We start from the raw sequence: 16,777 nt of genomic DNA on the forward strand, positions 1-16,777 counted from the left end.
TTCACCTTGCTTATTCCCATTTTCTTGAATAGAAGGAAAAAAAGAGAACATGAACTTTTTGAATCTTCAAAATTACTAACCTATTTTGGAAATTGCAAGGGCAAACAAGAGGATATTTTAAGAACATATATTTGTTTGAACAATCTGATTTAATGGTCAGGATATTGGCCTGGTAGTTGGACAACAAAATTATCTTGAAAAAAATAATGAACTACTTTATTCTTTAATGATTAAATTAGGATATTATTTACTGTTTTTATTCTTCATGGGAAAATTATGAAAAGCATTATAATTATTTCAATTGTGTTTAAGTGATATAAACAGACAATTAAGAATGACAGTTTAAAATTTTTAAAAATTATCCTTTTAGAAAAAATCTTAGCATTTCTGAGAGATAGCTAGATTATACCCAATTATTGCAGGAAGAACCTTTTCTGAGTTTAAACGTTTTAAAGAAATATTTGTCCTGAAGAAGAAAACACTTTTTATATAAAGAATAATACATGTCTTCAATTTTTGGAATTGTGATCTCTCCTTTGGTGTTATATGATTTTCTTAATGTTACCATAATTACTTTTTTAGTGTATTTTGGGATCTCTACTGTGCAGCTCCAGAAAGACGGGAAACATGTGAACATTCAAGTGAAGCAAAAGCCTTCCATGATTATGTGAGTTAATATATAATTTTACTAAGTCATATTATCAGTTTTCTTTTTAATTACTGCTCCTGAAAAATGTATTGGACCATCTATTCTTTTCCTTTGGTTTTAAGAAATTGGCTGTTATTTTTTTTTCTGGAGAAATAGGGTTATAACTTTAAAAGTGAAATACAAATGAGTATTTAAGTATTGTTGAAAATCTTAGGATAAGAGGTTAGTCCAAATGCCAAGTTATTAAAGGTTTTTATTTTTTTATCTATAAGTATGCCTGATTTGTGAAAATTCAGATTTATAAAAATTAAGTATTAATTCTGTATTCCATAAAAGGAGTCATAAGAATTCTGTAAATGAGAAGTTCCTCTTTTGTATATAAGATTGAAAAAATGTATGATAATATACTTTTCTTTTTTATACCTTTGGATTATATATTAGAAGGCTAAATATCCATTACACTGAATTCATTTCTACAAGTAAAATTTATTGTGAATTAAAGGAAACACAAGAGAGCAAAAGATTCTGTGCAAAAACAAAAATGCAGTTAAAATTTTTTTTTTAATTCCTAAGGAAGGACATGTACTATCCATAGCTAGGTGATGTATATTGAGCATTTTGTTAGAAGAACTGCAAATGTGGTTTTAGAGAGTCTATGGTATCAGGAAGTAGAACTGTAGAAAAAGAGGAGGAGGAAAAAAATGCAAGATTTTTTTTAGGGAAAAGAATGCATTTAAAAATAAGATGGTATTGTGAAGGGGCTGAGAAAATACTGTTTGCATAATTGACCATAAAGGAAGGACAACCTGAGTTTGGGAGGAAGGAAATCCAGTGTCCTTAGTTTGAAGGAAGTGGAAATGGAGCTGAGACCTGAGGTCATCTGGTAGTGACTACCTAAAACTTAATCAGAGAGCTATTTTAGTTGATAGGAGGGGGACATCATTCTGTGTGAATAGCCTTAAAACTGCGCTCAAAAGGGAAAAAAGACCTTGTTCTTCCAAAAGACATACTTCAGCCTTAGACTAAAGAGTAGGCATAGCCAGAACATTACAGCCCCCAAAGAGCATAAGGAAAAGTGTACAGGCTGAAGAGAAGTAAAAGTCTTGGGAATCTGGCAGGGACTGTGTAATACTTTAACCTTGTGCTAAACTGGTTAACGTGACTACTCATGCTTTGCCTCATCTGATATTGATTATATTCATAAAGCTTGCTATGCAGTAAACAATAATAATAATTCTTGGGGAGAAGATGAGCGAAAGGGATGCTTCTGCATATAAAGAAAAAGTAGAGAAAAGGCAGATAAGGCAGGGCCCAGGACATAGTATTTATCTGGATAATCTTGTTTTCCATTTTTACCCTTGGCAGAAAGTAGAGCAGAGACCCAACCATCAAGACAATAAGGAATCTAGGGATCCCTGGGTGGCGCAGCGGTTTGGCGCCTGCCTTTGGCCCAGGGCACGATCCTGGAGACCCGGGATCGAATCCCACACCGGGCTCCCGGTGCATGGAGCCTACTTCTCCTTCTGCCTGTGTCTCTGCCTCTCTCTCTCTTTGACTATCATAAATAAATAAAAATTATAAAAAAAAAAAAGACAATAAGGAATCTGGCTAGAGGGGGATGGATACTCCACCTCATATATCTCCCACACCAAAAAGACACATCCAGATGTGGTCTATCAGTCATGGGAAATATTTTTTAAATACTCACTAACTTTGATAACTAGATGACCTTAAATAATGCCAGAATTGTAGTCCAAGGACCATAATTTTTGTGAATCTACATTTTAAGAAATTAATTATATAAATACTTCTTCATAATTCTATTGTAGAGGAAGATGCACCCTGCTGTTCACCATGGAGGTCTTATAAGGAATATTGAACTAATATAGATCTCATAGAAGCATTAGATACATCATTGTCATTGTCAGAGCCTCATCATCATCGTTGTCATATACGTGTTGCATTCATAAGGCATTTTCAGTATTTCAAAGAGTATTAACACTTACTAACTTTAAGAACCCACTTAAATATTTCAAGGTTTTTTAAAATGAGCATTGACTAGAGGCACGAGTGAAATAGATTAGATTATATTAGAAATAGTGAAATAGATCAGAATAGATTTTCAAGGGAAGAATAACCCCTTAGCATGTAATTTGGTCCTAAGAAAATGTAGTTTAGAAAAAATTAAGTATTTGGATTTTTAAATACATTATGAGTATGAGTAATATTATGAGTAATAAAGCACATGCTTTATTAGATATTTTATGACTTTACCTTAAGTATTAGTTTTAAGAAATTTGATTTTTTTTTATGTGGCATTTTTATTATAACTTTAAGCCAGTTTATTTTCAGTGATAATACATCTCCAATTTTTTTAAAATGGAGATTTGTGAAAGAGTTTGACTTACATAATTTCATGTTATAATTGGGTTTTTAGAAATACACTTTTTTTGTAGCTTACTTTACTGGTAATTTTCATGAGTAGGATTTTCTGACATAGTGACAGTTTCTGAAAATGATCAACATAATTCATCTTTAATGTGTAGATACAGAAGTTTGAAAAACTCAGGGAAGAAAATGGGAAACAGGAACAAATAATAAGATTGTAGTAAAATTCTAGAATGTTATATTTCTTTATTAGAGTTCATTATGGAACCATTTCTAAGTAGTAATTATTAGGTAGACCTACTGAATTTTAAGGTAACTCTTGGGAGGCATTCTGATAAATGTTTTCTTTAATACCTTCATCTTTAGAATAAAAAAAATACTTATTTGCATGTAAAATTCTCATGTTTATTTATTTACTTTTAAGTTTATTTTTTTTTAAGATTTTATTTATTTGTTCATGAGAGACACAGAGAAAGAGAGGCAGAGACACAGGCAGAGGGATAAGCAGGCTCCATGCAGGGAGCCCAATGTTGGTACTCGATCCTGGGACTCTAGGATCACCCCCTGAGCCTAAGGCAGACACTCAACCACTGAGCCACCGAGGTGTCCCATATGCTCATGATTAAAAAAGTAGTCTTGTTATTTTATAGTCTTTGTTTATCCATATGATTGAATGGATAACAAAATGTAGACTACTTTTTGGAAGAAATAATGGGGAGGCATAATGAGGAAAATAACAAATAATCTTCTTAATTAAAAAATAGGCTAAAATATTAAGGATGATTACTTTTTTATATTGGAAAAATGCATAACTATTATTTTTTGTCTATATATCTGTATTTTCCAAATATCTTTGGTTAATATTAATTTTATATTCAGGAAATTTACTCTAAAACAGATTAAATTTTACCTTTCAGTGAATTACAGTGTCTCTTCTAAAAATAGAAAATAGGGATCCCTGGGTGGCGCAGCGGTTTAGCACCTGCCTTTGGCCCAGGGCGCGATCCTGGAGACCCGGGATCGAGTCCCACATCAGGCTCCCGGTGCATGGAGCCTGCTTCTCCCTCCGCCTGTGTCTCTGCCTCGCTCTCTCTCTCTGTGACTATCATAAATAAATAAAAAATTTTAAAAAAAATAAAAAAAATAAAAATAGAAAATAAAAAACTTAAGAAAATAAAGTTTACATTTGAGGTGGTCCTGTGTTTTTATATGCTGTAGGCATTTAGCATCGCTTATGAAAAACATTTTTTTTTTGTATTTGTACCTATTAAGGGAGAGATCTATAAACTGAGTAGATGGTACTTTTAGACATTGTATATTTTTTATTTTTTTATTTAACGATTTTATTCACTTACCTGAGAGTAAGAGAGAGAGAGAGAGAGAGAGAGAGAGAGAGCATGAGCTATGGGGAGGGGCAGAGGGGGAGGGAACCTGATGAGGGGCTCTATCCTAGGACCTCGAGATCATGACCTAAGCTGACGCCAGATGCTTAACCGCTTAACCGACTAAACTACCCAAGTGCCCCCATTGTATACTTTTTAATTATTTTTTTATGGTAGTTGTTATCCTAGAAACATTTTTAGCTTTTGGTTTAATTTTTTTTTTTTTTTTAGTTTAAGTTTTCCTGACCATTGCTTCTTTAGAATATGGATTTTTGTCACTTTATTATTTTATTTGCCAAATGGTTATAGACATCCTTTCCTTCAAAAGTTAATGTTCTTTCCTTCAAAAAATCACACCGTTCATATTTTATTGTGAGAAAAAAGAAAACATTTAAGATGAGTAAAACCTTGATCTTCTTGCATTTATATTTTAAAACATTTAAATATTTAGCATCTATATGCAATACTATATGTAAAATCATGATACATTTGGAAATCAACAGTTAATAGTGTATATGAATGCACTTTTGGATCACAATGTTCTAAAAAACACAAGGAAATGATCATTATCCAAGTTAGGATAATGGTTACTAATGGGAAATGGGAAGAGGTTATGATTGGGATGGGGCTCATGGAAAGGGCTTTTGAGATAGTTGGCAAAATTCCATTTTGCCTGGCCATGATGATGGTTACTTTATAGTAACCATGTGTTTGCTTTATCATATTTTGCAAAATTCATAAATTTATCTTCTATTTTTCTATATTTGTATTTTTAAATTTTAAAATAACAAGATTTTAAGCTATAATTAAGATAATTAATTTTAGAAAAGAAATATGTACAGTATTTTTTAATGTCTTTATGGTATTGCTATGGTTCATCTTTGAGACCTGATGGCATCAAATAAAGGGATGATCTCCAAACAAATCTGTTGGATTCTTCTCTACTATGACAGGTACTGTGAAATATGTCCACCTGTTGATTTTCTAGAGGGAAGTAGAGGATAAAATCAGAAATGTTGGAGGAAATTTTAATAATTAGGAATTTATCTTATAAGAGGATGTAGAGGTTTTACTATAGAACAATTATTTTGCCATGTGGCTAGGAGATACCTAACATGAACCAGTTATTTTTATCCTGAGTGAGAAGTAAGTTCATCTGAGCTGTAAAATTATTATTAGATACTATAATAATATTGTGATTAAAAAGTAAATGGTCACCTTGCATGATTAAAAATAACACCTACTAATTTGGAAAGTTTATTGAACTAGCTTTTATTTTCTCCTTACTGGTTATGTTTTTATTTTACCCTGAAATCACAGGCAATGCTTTTATGTGGAGTTAATTAATGTTTACTAGCTTTTTTTTCTGCTTCAGATTAACATAGAGTTGTTTTATTTTACAATTTATTTCTAATTTCATTCATTTCCTAAGAAAAGTATCAATATATAATACTGAACTTAATGAGAAATGTATATAGTGATTATAATTTTAGTTCTCTGGTATGAATGAAGATTCCTTAATTGTCCTAAAGCAATGATAGGGCCAAAATATATTATTGCTTTAGTGTGGTAGTAATGAAATCACATTATTACAATGAGCTCTTTGAGAGCAGAAAATTAGATTTGTTCTTCCCCAGGGTCTGTCAAATAATAGATGTTCAATAAATGTTGACAATGCAGTAGTCTGTAAGTTTGGGAGACTGGACATGTTTTATTTTTTTAAATTTAAATTCAATTAACATAAAATATATTATTAGTTCCAGAGGTAGGGGTCAGTGATTCATCAGACTTCTATAACACCCAGTATTCATTACATCACATGCCCTCCTTAATGTCCATCATGCATTTGCCCCATCTCCCCACTCCCCTCCTCTCCAGCAACCCTCAGTTTATTTTTTATGATTAAGAATCTCATGATTTGTCTCCCTCTCTGATTTTTGCTTTGTTTTGTTTTTTCCTCCCTTCCTCTGTAATCCTCTGTTTTGTTTCTTAAATTCCACATGAGTGGAATTATGATATGAGATCATATAATTGTCTTTCTCTGATTGACTTTTTTCACTTAGCATAATACCCTCTAGTTCCATGAGACTAGAGATATTTTAAATTGTTCGGATGTTTGGATAAAGTGATAGACTTTAGTCATAAGTGTTGATAACATGTGGCTGATTTTTATATTCTTGCCTAAGAGAATGTTTATAACATCTAGAAAGGATTTTGTTATATTATAGGTTTGTAGTGATGGGATACTTTAAAAAATTATATAAAACATGATATTATATAATTAAAATAATAGGAGAATAATGTTTTTATTCCTACCTCATGAAAATTATTTTCTCAATCATGTATTATTTAGGAAAATACTTCTGTAGAAAGTATAGCATAGTCAGTAATATTGTAGTAGTTTGGTCTGGTGATAGATGGTAACTACACTTATTGTATTAAGCATTTTATAATATATATAATTATCAAATCACTATTTTGCACACTTGAAACTAAAATAATATTGTATGTCAACTATACTTCAATTGAAATATTTTTTATAAAAGAAAAAGAAACTATTGCAGATTTAAGTATACCCTTTGCTGTGATAACATCTTCCGTGTACCTCCTTAATATTCCAGTGTATTAGATTTTTATAATGAGATGTTTTCTATAATGATTTGTGAACTTCCTCAGGGATTAGGCTTTGTTTTACTTGTCTTTTTCATCCCCTATGCCCTCTGTGGTGCTGGACATGAGATATTCAAATTATGTGGGGTGTTTATATAAATGAATGATTAAATAAAATATTATCTAATAAGTATTTGTTATTTCTTGTCTTAGTATATATAACTGGATGGGTAGTTGCAGGAGGGTCATTTAATACTACCTTTATTCATTTTGTATTTCAAAACAAATTTAGATAAAACAGTAGTCTGTAAAGACATAACAAATGAATCAAAGCAGACAGCAAAGGCTTTATATCTCGGGAGGCATGGCACTAGGGAATCTAACTGTGAACAAAATAAATATCCCTATTCTCATGGGCTACCACCAAGTGAAAGAGACTTTTCCCCAAGAAGTTTGAAATATCAAGTAGTAAAATACATGGAGAGATTATATTTCATATTGTTATATCAATCAGAATTTATATATATGTATGTAAGAATATGGAAAGAGAGATGGCAAATACACACAAATTCTAATATGTGTTTAGATTTCGGCATATAGTAGCTATAGTTAGTAAATGCTCAAATGAATGAATCACCTTAGACCATAATTCTCCTAAACAATGCATATAAATTACAGTTCTTAATAGGCTAGGAACAAATAGAATTACATTTAAAATCCATTAAAGATGATAAAAACTGTTATAGGTGTGTGACTAATATTGTCAGTATATAGGCTTTTCTTCACCTCAGTAGGTAGCGATGTAGTAAGATTCACTTTTTACCTTTTCTGCTGTATTGTTTCTATCATTGTTTTCATTTCTTTTAAGATCCAGTTTAATTTCTTTTGCCATGTATAAACCTTATAAACCACCTTATATTCTTTCTAGCATAAGGTAAGTTATTTATTTTTTGGTTTTGTGTAGCCTGTGTTAATTTGAAAACACACTTTCACCACTTTACCTGTGGTGTCTGTGTGTCTGTATTTCTAGCTTGTCTGTCGCTGCACCTAGGATTGCTTCTGGGTGGTTTCTAAGTACTGCTGATAACAGTATCAGCTGTGTTTCTTATTTCTTTTGATCCTGGGATTTCTTATAGGGCAATATGTGATGTCAGTCATTTGACAGAAAACATGAATAAAGGAGACAATCAAAGAAACTATAAAGCATTGTGGAAGGATTCGACTTAAAAATCTTTTATAGCATAATTTGTAGCATTAGAGAGATATTATGAAACCCTTAAATGAATGAAGAAACTAATGTGGAAAAGAGATAAAAGCAGAACAGGATGAGCTTATTGACAATTTGTTTCATTGTGGAAAATACATTTTTTCAAAAAATATGGTTTAAAGGAATTTCATCTTAAATCTCATTCTTCATACTGATGTATTCATTTTTAATAAAAGTTTCTGGTGAATGTGAAAAGATGAATATGGGAAGATCTTTATTCTTTACTATTTTTGATGCTGATGATACACTGCCTCTGGTTATGTTGCCAAAAGAGTCCTAACATAAAAACAAAACCTGATAGAAATATGATACTCTTTCAAAAATAATACCTATTTCTAATGTACTTTTAAAACTAGGAAATGCATAAATTTATAAGTCATATGTAGTAAGTTATTTTGGAGATTTTTAAAAGGAAAAGTGAAATATATCTAAATACCTTAGATTTACGGTGTCATATTTCTATAGCCACTTTGTTTACTTTTCATATATTATACAACTTGATTTAGAATTGCTCTATTAAAAAAAATAGAATTGCTCTATTTTGGGGGCACCTGGCTTAGAAAGTAGAACATTAAAAAAAAAAGAAAAAAGAAAGTAGAACACGTAACTCTTAATCTCAGAGTTGTAAGTTTGAGCCCTGTGTTGGGTATAGAGATTACTTAAAAATAAAATCTTTAAACAAACAACAAAAAGGCCAAAAAAAATAATAGCTCTATTTTGGACAACTTAGACAACTTCATTCTAGTCTTGTCTTGTGTTTTATTCCTTTCCCCTTTGATATGAGGGAAAGACATTAAAAATACTTGGCAAAACTCTTTTTTTTAATTTTTTTTTACCACAATCTAGTTTTCAATTATTCTTGTATTTCTTGGATTCTGTGGGCATTGGTGGCGAGGTTAGGGATCCATATCTCTTTAAATAAATGCCCACAAATTGAAGTATTGTATCTTTGAATATATACGAGAAATTTACGTAGTAGTTATTAAGAAATAATGGACAGGGCTATAAGTGATGAGACACACAGTTTTGTACAAATAAGAATGCATTACCTATTTTCAGACTTAATGTTTATAAATTTGATTGCATTTATTTTGAGTATTAAGGGGTCCCCCTCCACCCTACATATATCTGATTTGATACTTTTCCCTGTCTCTTGGGTTTAAAACCACAAACATCTGCTGTTATAATACAAAGAATTATTTGCAGCCAGCCACAGCAGATAGATATCATTAGTTCTCAAAGCTCAGGTGCTAACTTTTGAATCTTTGAACTCTCTAGAAGGAAATTCTAGGAATCTCTTCAAAAAGAAAATATAGATATTTTTAATGTAGTTTCATGATTTTTCTTATCAAACTTTAAAATATGCGTGATTTATTATGTTAAAATTTTTAAAGAAGAAAAGGAACTGCCTCTCTTTATTTCCTTTGTATATTACCAATGTCAGAATCCAGAACAATCAAAAAACTTAAAAAAATTGAAAGATGCTTATTTTGGTTCAACCTACTTATTCTATTAGATATGCCATTGCTTAAAAGTTGAGTGAGGTTTTGCCAGGAAAATTGAGATTTTCCAAATATTTCCTGAGTACTTTTTCAACTATCCTGGATAAAACTTTTGTTAATGTCTGCAATGGAGAATTATTTTTTGAGCTTACCTAAAATATAATAAGTTATATTTTAGGATGATTAATATGAGGGCATTATGTCAGAGGAACTGAAGAAAAGAAAGGACTAAGGGTGAAGACTAGGAGGAGGCTACCCTAATAGTCTTGGTATAAGCTGAAAAGCCCTCTAGTTAGGGTGGCAGCGATTACAATAAAAAGTAAAAGATGGAAATGAAGAATAAAAAAGATGAGTTGTGAGAATCAAGGAAGAAAGAAAAGGTTTGAAATCTGTAGTTAACATTACTGATGAACCAAGATTCATTAGCAGATACCATTAGCAGATTTCAGAGAAATCTGAAATTTGGAAGGAAGAACATAGAGAAAGTGGGTTCAGCTAAGAGTGGGCTAAATAATGAGAGAATAAGGGTAAATTAAGAATTGAGGCCTCGGAATAGAAATTTTGGGAAAAAGTGCTCACATTTAGGGGGTGTTAGGAAAGAAGGTGCTACCATTAAGACCAATGGGAGATAAATACCACACTGGATAGACTCGCTTAGATAGCTTAACTAGTGTTCTGCATAGCCAAGGAAATGTCCCGAATCAGTTCACTATTTCAGGGTGCTTCTATTTTGAACTCTAAGGCAACTAATAACATTTGTTTGGTGTTAATGTACTATGTTGAGTTCCTAAGATATTCAAAAGCTATTTATGGTTTTTGAAGCAAAACTTGAGATTCAAACTATGTCAATGCCTGAATGATCTATATAGGCCACAATTCATTTTAGAAAGCAGCAATGTATTGTATGGGGGAGAAAGTAGAGTCAAATATAGAAAGAAAACTAAATGGACGTAAATGATCCATGACTTCTTCTAGAAGTTTCTGAAAGTTAGATTAATAGGTAGGGAAATTTGTCCATATTAGTCCTCTTTCTTCGTTACAACTTTGTTTTAGCAGTCAGTCATGTATTGACCTGCCTATTAATAAGTAAATGTAAAAATTTTTATACCTGGGCAGCCCGGGTGGCTCAGTGGTTTAGCACCACCTTCAGCCCAGGGCCTGATCATGGAGACCCAGGATCGAGTCCCACATCAGGCTCCCTGCATGGAGCCTGCTTTTCCCTCTGCCTGTGTCTCTGCCTCTCTCTGTGTGTCTCTCATGAATAAATAAATAAAATCTTAAAAAAAAATTTTTTTTTGATACCTAAGGGAGGTAAGCATATGTAAGAGCTGTAAAAATATATCATGTTCAATTTTATAGTCTAGTGGCTTATACTTAATTGGTAATAAATATTTGATGAAGGAATATACATTCTTCAGGCATACTATTTCTAAACTAAGTACCTACTTCCATGGGAACGTTGTAATGCTCACATGTGATCCATTCCATATTCCCTCTTCTTGTTTTCCCTTATTACCTTATTTTATGTGTCATTGTATACCTCCTGTCATCATTATCCTTCCTTTGTCACCTCTGAGATAAATATGAAAATGGAAATAAAGGAAAATATTTCAGAGCTGACGTCATACTATAGTTTTTATTGTGATCAAAAGCCTTAGATATTGAAAAATTACTTCTGTATTGCTTACAATAGGACTCTAATGTAATGTGTCTTAGAAATTATGGGGGTGTTTTCCTTACACAGATTTCATCACCACATAACCACATACACCAGACTAACTTCCTTTTTTCTCTAATGTGAAATAGTCTTCCACAAGGACATTAGGAGCTTGCTCTAAGTTAAATCTGTAAACCTATCCTGTCATAGGTCTCCAACTTATATACACTTCATACCTTTTCCACGCCATAACTATAACCTTTGATCTTTTATCCCCATTTCCATTGTCAGTTTTTCCTCCAATAGGGCCTACTCTTTTTTTTAAGTCTAGGATTTTATGTTCATTTACAGGAAGTGGCAATGTGAGCAGTGGGAGATTTACAGAGTATTAGGAATCTCAGCAGGATTTCATGTTTGAAATGGAAGTTATCCAGCTTTATCTCTGTGTCCACATTCCCAATTACTTATTTACATTTATTTACTGGAGGCATTGTGAGGAGAGTCGAGTGGGTGGGCATTTTAAGTCTCCTATTTGGGAATCATTCTTACCTATCTTGATTGGATGAGAGCTCAAGCTCAGACCAAGATCAAGTTGAGCTGGCATCACTGCTGGGTCCTTTAGAATCTAGGGTGTGCTTGGAAACCTCTCACTTTTAAGTGGGCTTTCTTGGAGGGTGCAATGAATAAGCAGGGCATGTGCTAGCTGACTCTCAAAGGTTTTCTTCCTGGCTCTTCAGCTGCCGTTTATTGCTTAGTTTTCTGTCTGCTTGTTCACTTGATGGGACGTTCAGGCTAATTCTACCTTTGAGAGAAACTAGGCTTTTGTGTTTTCAATTAATGTTTGACATTAGTTTCTTCAGTGCCAATAAAGTTTAATGGCAGGTGTAACTGAGGGAAGCTTTCTGCCTTTTTTACTTGCTCTTAGCCAGCTCCTATATTTTGCTGTGTTAAAGTTGTGCAACCACTTGGATCATCTACTGATTCCTCTTTCCTATCTGAGAAGATGCTCGTTTCCAGAACAAAAATGATTGCCCTTGCTCAGGGACCTTCCTGCTCCAGTTGTTTCCTAGACATTCTCTGAATCAACTCTCTGGCGTCTTTTCCAAATTTAAATTCTATTAAACACTGATAAACTTGAGCAGTTTGCAGTAGTGGGAAAAGACAGGCTTTCCTCTTACGTCCTTTGCAGAACAAGTTGTTCAAAAAAAATTCTACCTCTTTAGTAAAGACTTTTCTAACAATTCCAACCTTAGTAGATTTTCTACCTTATGGATTTAAAATATGAGGCAGGCCGTCTGTGCTCTTCTCAAATTTAATTCAGATTATTAGCTTAAAACATTTTCCTTTTCTTGTTGTTTTTTAAAAACTTTTACAGAGTTAAAGTCATAGCAAGGCTAAATTAAAACAGAAAAAAAAATTGTGTCAGTAATTTTCTTTGAAGTAAAAAAGAGCCAATATAATTTTTTCTATTTTAGGAAATTTAAGAAGTGATAATTATATATAGTTTTCTATAATTTAAAGTGTATATTGTTCTCATGGGCTTTTAATATCTATCTGGAACAAAAGCAGCTGTTGCTTACCTTATGTGTATCAAAATACCAGAATAGCAATAATGGAAGGTATTTAGGGAACTAGAGTTGATTTATTTAATTTAGATTTTAAAAAAATTAGGACTTTTTAAAGATTGAACTGCAATTTCTCTAAAGCCCTTTTAATTAGTTAGTTAATTAATTAATTAATTTTAACCAATAGAAGTTAATTAGAAAGCTAAAGAAGGAATAATAGATCTTCATATTAAATATTTGTAGAAAAAAAATGCATGTTTTTCCCTTGAGTAAAGAATAAGTAGGTAGATACTTATGTTACTCTAGTGGTACTTCAAGAATTAAAATATAAGAGCTGTCTTTCTTTTGGAGAATCAATGAATTGAGTCAGAGGTAATTTATAAGGTTAAATAGTAATTCAATTTAGGGTTTTTATTTTTGAAGTTTTTTATTTAAAAAGTGGAATTTTTTTTTTAATTTTTTTTAAAAATTTTTTATTTATTTATGATAGTCACAGAGAGAGAGAGAGAGGCAGAGACACAGGCAGAGGGAGAAGCAGGCTCCATGCACCGGGAGCCTGATGTGGGACTCGATCCCGGGTCTCCAGGATCGCGCCCTGGGCCAAAGGCAGGCGCCAAACCGCTGCGCCACCCAGGGATCCCAAAAGTGGAATTTTTTTTAAAGAGAATCATCTGAGGATTAGCTTTTAAAATAAATAACAAGAAATATAAATTCCACTTAATAAAATAATTTTTAAAAGACTTAATTGTATATAATGAAAATTAGAGAAAGAGAATAGGAATCAGAAGATAAGACCTTGAAATTTAGGAAAGTTCTGAAAGTCACAGGTTAATTTATATATTAAACTAATGTTCTAGTGAGGGGAAAAAAATGTAGCCCCTTAATTCAAATATATAGGTAAACAATGATCAATTTTTTTTAAGATACTTTGAATTCTTATCACATGTGATCTTTATATCTCTTTAAGTAAACTGGTTCAAAATATCAAAAGATAATTAAAAAGTACATTTTTATCAGATTGAAAGATTAGAGGAGTTGCTATTAGATTTCTCAGATAATATTTTCATTTTCAATGAAAAATACAGTGTATTTTATAATACATTGTATGTTCAGTGATATTATTTAAAAGATCTGATCAATGCCTATCTGTATGAAATATTTGAGTTTTAAAACAGTTGACATTTTTGTTTTGTATTATGAATTGAAACATTTAATTTTTAAGGCCTTTGCTGCCACTTTACCTAGAATTGGAATTATAGTACCCTTGTAGTCAAAATTAATTCATTCAGCTTATTAAAAATATAAGCAAGACTATGCAAGCTAATGTACCATGTTTATATGTGACAGACCTTTAGCTAGTAGCGTTTAATTTACCATGGCTCTCCTCTGTGCCTAGAAAAAAAAATAAAAAAGAGTTTTATCTTTGGGGCAACTAATAATTTTCAGAATAAAAAGGGACAATCTGGAACATCCTGTCTGCTAGTCATTTCCAATAACTTTAGACAGAACTTCTCCTCTTTTAATATTAAGGCTGTTTTTCTGGTGGGTTTTCCTTTTTTTTTTTTTTTTCCTGGTGGGTTTTCCGAATAGGACTTTAATAAAATCAGTATAGAGCAAACTACATTTTGTCAGACCTTTTTGATGATAAGAATATATCAAAACATTTAAGGATTTCTTCTCATGTTGTAGGGCAAGTGATTTACCAAGAAAAATCTTATTTTCTGCTCTATCCACACACTGTGCAAAAACAGTGGAAATATCACAACGTTTATACTCTTTACCAGTTCAATTGTGAAGATTTTATATAATAGCATCCTTCCTGTTACATCAGTGAGCACCATATTTCATAAGTTCTAGGAAGTCCTTTTAAAAAATGCATGTGTTCTTATGTGTTTTTAAACATTTCTAAAATTGATACATGTCTTATAAACAACTAATAAAGTTTCATGCCAGGGTCTAATATTTGGCAGCATCTTCCCCTCTTTTTAATGATATATAAGTTAATTATGATAATTGTGAGTTTTAAGATACTGACATCTTATTAATTACAATTATGGTAGATATGTAGTCTTATCTGGACTTAAAAAATATTAGTAAATTATATTTTTAAAGTAGTATACTCATTTCTTACACTTCTTGCAGTGTCAGTAGTATATAGTTTAATACATCATGTTTTGAGGTACCTGGCTAGCTCAGTTGGTAGAACATGTGACTCTTAATCTTTGGGTTGGGAGTTCAAGCTTCACATTGGGTGTAGAGCTTACTTAAAAACAAAAACAACACTTTTTTTTTTTTCCCGCATGTGCAATGTACTGAATTTTTTTGAATGATAGGATACACATATTTTCATTATCAGGTTCCAATTTTGTATAAATTGTTAATTACTTGATAACAGTAAACTTTTCATAAGGACATTCAGAAACTTATTTCTATATGCTCATTATATATATATTTCAAAAAAATGTATAATATAATAAAGGTTAGAAAACTACTTTTATAAAATTTGACTGATAAAAACACAGTTTTTCTCATCATAAAAGGTAAACCCAATAACAAATAATTTCATAACTTCTAGTCTAAAATTTTTGAGAAATGATTATAGTTTTTATTGTACATATTATTATTATCACTTAGGTAGAATTGTCACTGGTCAAAACCTCAACTGTTTACCTCTTGAGCCTGATCAATCTTTTCATATCCATTGTGACTTTTTACATTTTTCAAAGATGGCAACAACATCTCCCATCTACCATGTTTTTTTGCTTATGACCTTGCCTCTCTTCTATCAAGAAATGGTGTCCAATTTCCTTTCCCTTGAATCTGAGCTTACCTTAGACCAGTAGAATATGGTGGTAGTGATGCTACAAGTCAGGCTAGGTCAGAAGAGGTTTTACATCTTCCTTGGTCTCTTGGAATGCTTACTCTTCAGCTATTTCTTCTTAGGATGCTCCCTCTTAAACCTTATCACCATTCTATGAGAAATCTACACCCAAGATTGGCAGTCTCTCAACCTGCCAGTCATCTGAGTCCATGCATTAGTCATTAGTGAAGAAGCCCCCAATTGTTTGAGTCTTCCCAACTGAGTTGCAAATGCCATGGAATCTTCAGAAACAGCCATTTCCACTGTTCATTCTCCAAAGTTATTTGGGGATGATTTGTTATGCAGCAGTAGATACTCAGAATAGAACTTGATATCTGGAAGTGGGGTGCTACTGTAGCAAAAACTATAAGTACATGGGATCAGCTGGTAGGTAGACAAGACTTCATAAAAACTGTAATAGATTCATGGAGACTATTGATGGGGCTTGGGAAAAAAGTGTGGCTAATGTTATTTGAAGCTGGAAATAAAGAATATCTTTAGGGGTGCCTGAGTGGCTCAATTGGTTAGATGGCTGACTTGATTTCTGCTTAGGTCATGATTTCAGGGTTCTATGTTAGGCCCCTTGCTCAGTGGGGAGTCTGCTTGAGGATTTTCTCTCCCTCTCCCTCTGCTCCTCCTCCTGCTTGCATGTGCACATGCACATGCTCTCTCAAATAGATTATATCATATATATATGTCTTTCTTATCTAGTGACAAAGTTTAGCAAAACAGTCCACCCAGGATAACATGGAAAAACAGAAAATATTATTTTTTTAAGATTAATTAATTAATTAATTAATTATGATAGACATAAAGAGAGAGGCAGAGACACAGGCAGAGGATTAAGCAGGCTCCATGCCGGGAGCCTGACACGGGCTCAATCCCAGGACTCCAGGA

General features: G+C 32.3%; 1 protein-coding gene across 4 annotated transcripts in view; it reads left to right on the forward strand.

Annotated features, from left to right (window-relative positions):
* SSBP2 (single stranded DNA binding protein 2) overlaps positions 1–16,777 on the forward strand; it is a 285,052-nt gene that overhangs the window by 102,515 nt on the left and 165,760 nt on the right. For all 4 annotated transcript variants that reach the window (XM_041753163.1, XM_041753161.1, XM_041753164.1 and 1 more), the window contains exon 4: positions 583–667. In XM_041753163.1, the coding sequence (XP_041609097.1) occupies positions 583–667 (85 nt within the window). The remainder of the gene's footprint in view (positions 1–582; positions 668–16,777) is intronic.

This window comes from Vulpes lagopus, chromosome 4, assembly GCF_018345385.1.
Source record: "Vulpes lagopus strain Blue_001 chromosome 4, ASM1834538v1, whole genome shotgun sequence".
Classification (NCBI taxonomy): Eukaryota; Metazoa; Chordata; class Mammalia; order Carnivora; family Canidae; genus Vulpes; species Vulpes lagopus.